The sequence below is a fragment of the Centroberyx affinis genome, unplaced genomic scaffold, assembly GCF_046629955.1.
Source record: "Centroberyx affinis isolate AG114_WGS23_722 - 3 ecotype Tasmania unplaced genomic scaffold, CSIRO-AGI_Caff_v1 ptg003020l_1, whole genome shotgun sequence".
In the NCBI taxonomy this organism is placed as follows: Eukaryota; Metazoa; Chordata; class Actinopteri; order Beryciformes; family Berycidae; genus Centroberyx; species Centroberyx affinis.
The window spans coordinates 36,131-39,009 of record NW_027281117.1 but is presented as its reverse complement, the minus strand read 5'-3'; the positions used below and the strand labels follow the sequence as shown (position 1 = coordinate 39,009).

Here is a 2,879-nt window from a genome sequence, read left to right as displayed (position 1 = left end):
CTGTCAAACGATGCTTTACTTGACTCCACATCTCCCCCTCAGCGAGTAAAGACGTGACAGTGGGTCTCGAGTTTTTCAGTCATTTTCAATGTTATGAATTTTTCGGAGTTCAAAGCACAAAGTCATCGATGATTGAAAAAAATGTGTGAGATAAGAAATATGTTACAAATCGTCCCTAAACAGTTCCAAGTCTTTCGTGGACGGTGGTTTAGAGCGATTTAGACGCATGCAGAGTATTTCATTCGTTTCTGTTTCTGTCGCTGGTTGCAAAACCAGACCCGCACCACGTTCTTTTTGAGGTCCAGCTTTTCTGCGATTGCTGCGATTTTCTCCGAGGAGGGACGCGGCTGAATGGCAAAATAGGCCTCCAGTGATCTCTTTTCTGGTGCGGCTATCGACGTGCGCTTCCTTTTTTTCTCCGCGCCGTTGAACAACTCGGGTTTATTAAGTTTCTCCCTGTGTGATTTCTCGGCTTCTTCCAGCCACGCTTGCAGGATGGGCTTCAAAGCAATCATGTTGTTGTGAGAGAGTGTGAGGGACTCGAATCGGCAGATGGTGCTTTGGCTGAGGGAGCCCACCCCAGGAATCTTCAGGTTGGCCAAAGCTGACCCTACATCCGCCTGGGTAACCCCGAGTTTGATCCGTCTCTGCTTAAACCTCTCTGCGAAGGCTTCCAAGTCCCTTGGATCGGCGTCCACGTCGCTCATGCAGCCCATGTGCGATGGTAGCCCGTGGGCATGAGCCATGTTGATGGCTGCCTGGTGCATGTGGTTCATGCCCGCCATGTGGGCAGGGTGCGCAGGCGTGGAAACCACCGAGCCATCCGGCCCTGCCATGGCTCCTAGCGCCAGTCCCGGGGTGATGTGGTCCAGCAGGTCCCCCTCCAGCGCCTGGTGGGGCTGGTGGTGGTGGTGATGGTGGTGGTGATGGTGGTGGCCGGCCAGGGCGGACGGATGAGAAATAGGCACCGATGAGGAGGAGGACGAAGACGAGGTGCAGGGGAGAGTGTTCATGGTGTGGTAGGTTGCGTCCGGCTTGAAGGGACTGTGATGTGGAGGGTGGTGGTGGCTCTTGGTCTGCGAGACTATATCCACCGCCGCTAGAGCTTCAGCCCGGGCCAACAAACTCTCATCCAAGCCTCCGAATATATTGCTCTGCAATTGCAAATAGAATGCACACATAACTGTCAGCAGGGAATTCTCCCTCCACTCCTCGGTTTAAAACATTTCCAGAATGTGAAAAAAAGAAATCCTAAAAAAGGAGCACACAAAACAAGACACATGCAACATCCCAGGTCATAAAAATTAATACGAAAGGCAAAGCCGACTGAATACATAAGTTGGGCAGAGGAAAAAAATATGGAGGTGTTGGGTGATTTGCTGTGCAGACATGAAAAAAACATCAAGCAAAAAAAGTGGGCTGTCAAAATGTGCCTTTAAGCGGTGATTATGCAGAATACGTACCGGTGGGGTTGGGAGACAGGCTCGGCGCATCGCCTCCGAGCTGCTGCCGCTGCTGCTGATGATGGTACTGCTGTGTCGGGAGGACGAGCAGGATGAAGGTGCATTGGAAGTCAAAGTGGAGGATGAGGAGGAATGCAATGAGTACTTGGGTTCGGGCAAGCTGGTGTGAGCCATGGCGAAAGGCTGCTTGCTGTTGAGAGACATCATCATCATATTTGCGGGCGTCCAAGCCTCGGCAAGTTCCTTTTAATAAGTTAAGACTCCGCCTCCTCGGTCGGGAGTTGAAGCCCAATTGCTTCGCAGGAATCTCAAGTCACTGTCGAATAAAGTGTAGGGTGAAACGGAGAGGATCGTCCAAGTCTGAAGTTAGCACCTCTATGTATTATTACCAGCGGAGGTATGGCGGTGTTGCGTCTGTTTTGCAAGTGAGATATCGTAGGAGCCAACAAGCCATGCAACTGAGCGCCGCCGATGCCTCCCACCGTTACCTTTTTCCTTTATGGACTTGTGTGGCGCGATTGTTCAAAAATAACCTTGATACTTCTGTTTTTTTTCTCTCCTTCAATTTTCTCCTTTGATCAAGGTGATTTTTTTTTTTTTTTTTGCTGTGGATACTTTGCAAGGCTCCTCATAGACGACGCCAGAAAACGAAAAGCTACAAAAAAAAGTTTTCTTTCCTCCGTTTATATAGGATTTCCAAAATATTGCAAGTGTAAATCTGTTGCCGCTTTCGTTGACCTGTTTGCTTTTTTTGGCAAAAGTTTCCGTCTTGAAATGACCGTAATTGAGAGGTAATAGTAGTGACAGTCTCTGTACTGTACCTCTTCGACTACGTTGAATGCTGCGGGGACTCGAACTGCCTCTGCTCTGAGGCGAAGGGCAGGCTGAGTCTCTCTCCGCCTCTCTCTCTCTCTCTCTCTCTCTCTCTCTCTCTCTCTCTCTCTCTCTCTCTCTCTCCCTAGCTCTAGCTCGCTCTCTCTCTCTCACACACACACACACACGCATACACACACCCTCTCTCTAGCGCTCTCAGTCTCTCACCCTCTCACATACTCTCTTTTCAGCTGTACCTGAAAAACCCTTTCATGATTTATTATTCTTCATTAGCCACACCACCACCACCGCCGCTGGGGACTCTGCGCATGGGCAGTCTGCGACAAGGCATTTATTTCAAATGACTGTATCCCCCCCTCTCTCCTCTCCAAGTTCAGAGACTTTTTTGGATCCCGATTTATTATACCTGAAATTATTTTATTCATAAACACTGAAAACAGAGTTCAAGTCATACCAGCTAGACAATGGGGTCCCAGAGGGAGGATAGAAAATGTAAAAGCAATGTAAAATGTCCAGAGAAGACTACCATGGACAGCTCCAGTTCACCCGTTTACTGTTTGGGACAAAAAAAATAAATCAAAG

At 49.0% G+C, this 2,879-nt stretch overlaps 1 protein-coding gene across 3 annotated transcripts; it reads right to left on the bottom strand.

The window, feature by feature from the left end:
* Positions 1-218: 218 nt before the first annotated feature.
* pou4f2 (POU class 4 homeobox 2) lies at positions 219-1,676 on the bottom strand. 3 transcript variants are annotated; one of them, XM_071537355.1, is made up of 3 exons: positions 1,600-1,676; positions 1,460-1,515; positions 219-1,183 (listed from the first exon to the last, which is right to left on the bottom strand). In XM_071537355.1, the coding sequence occupies exons 1-3, from the start codon at positions 1,674-1,676 to the stop codon at positions 219-221; spliced, it is 1,098 nt and encodes a 365-aa protein (XP_071393456.1). The 3 variants fall into 3 exon arrangements, with proteins under 3 accessions (XP_071393456.1, XP_071393457.1, XP_071393455.1); XM_071537356.1 differs by having other exon boundaries at positions 1,460-1,512; XM_071537354.1 differs by having other exon boundaries at positions 219-1,154; positions 1,464-1,676.
* Positions 1,677-2,879: the final 1,203 nt, after the last annotated feature.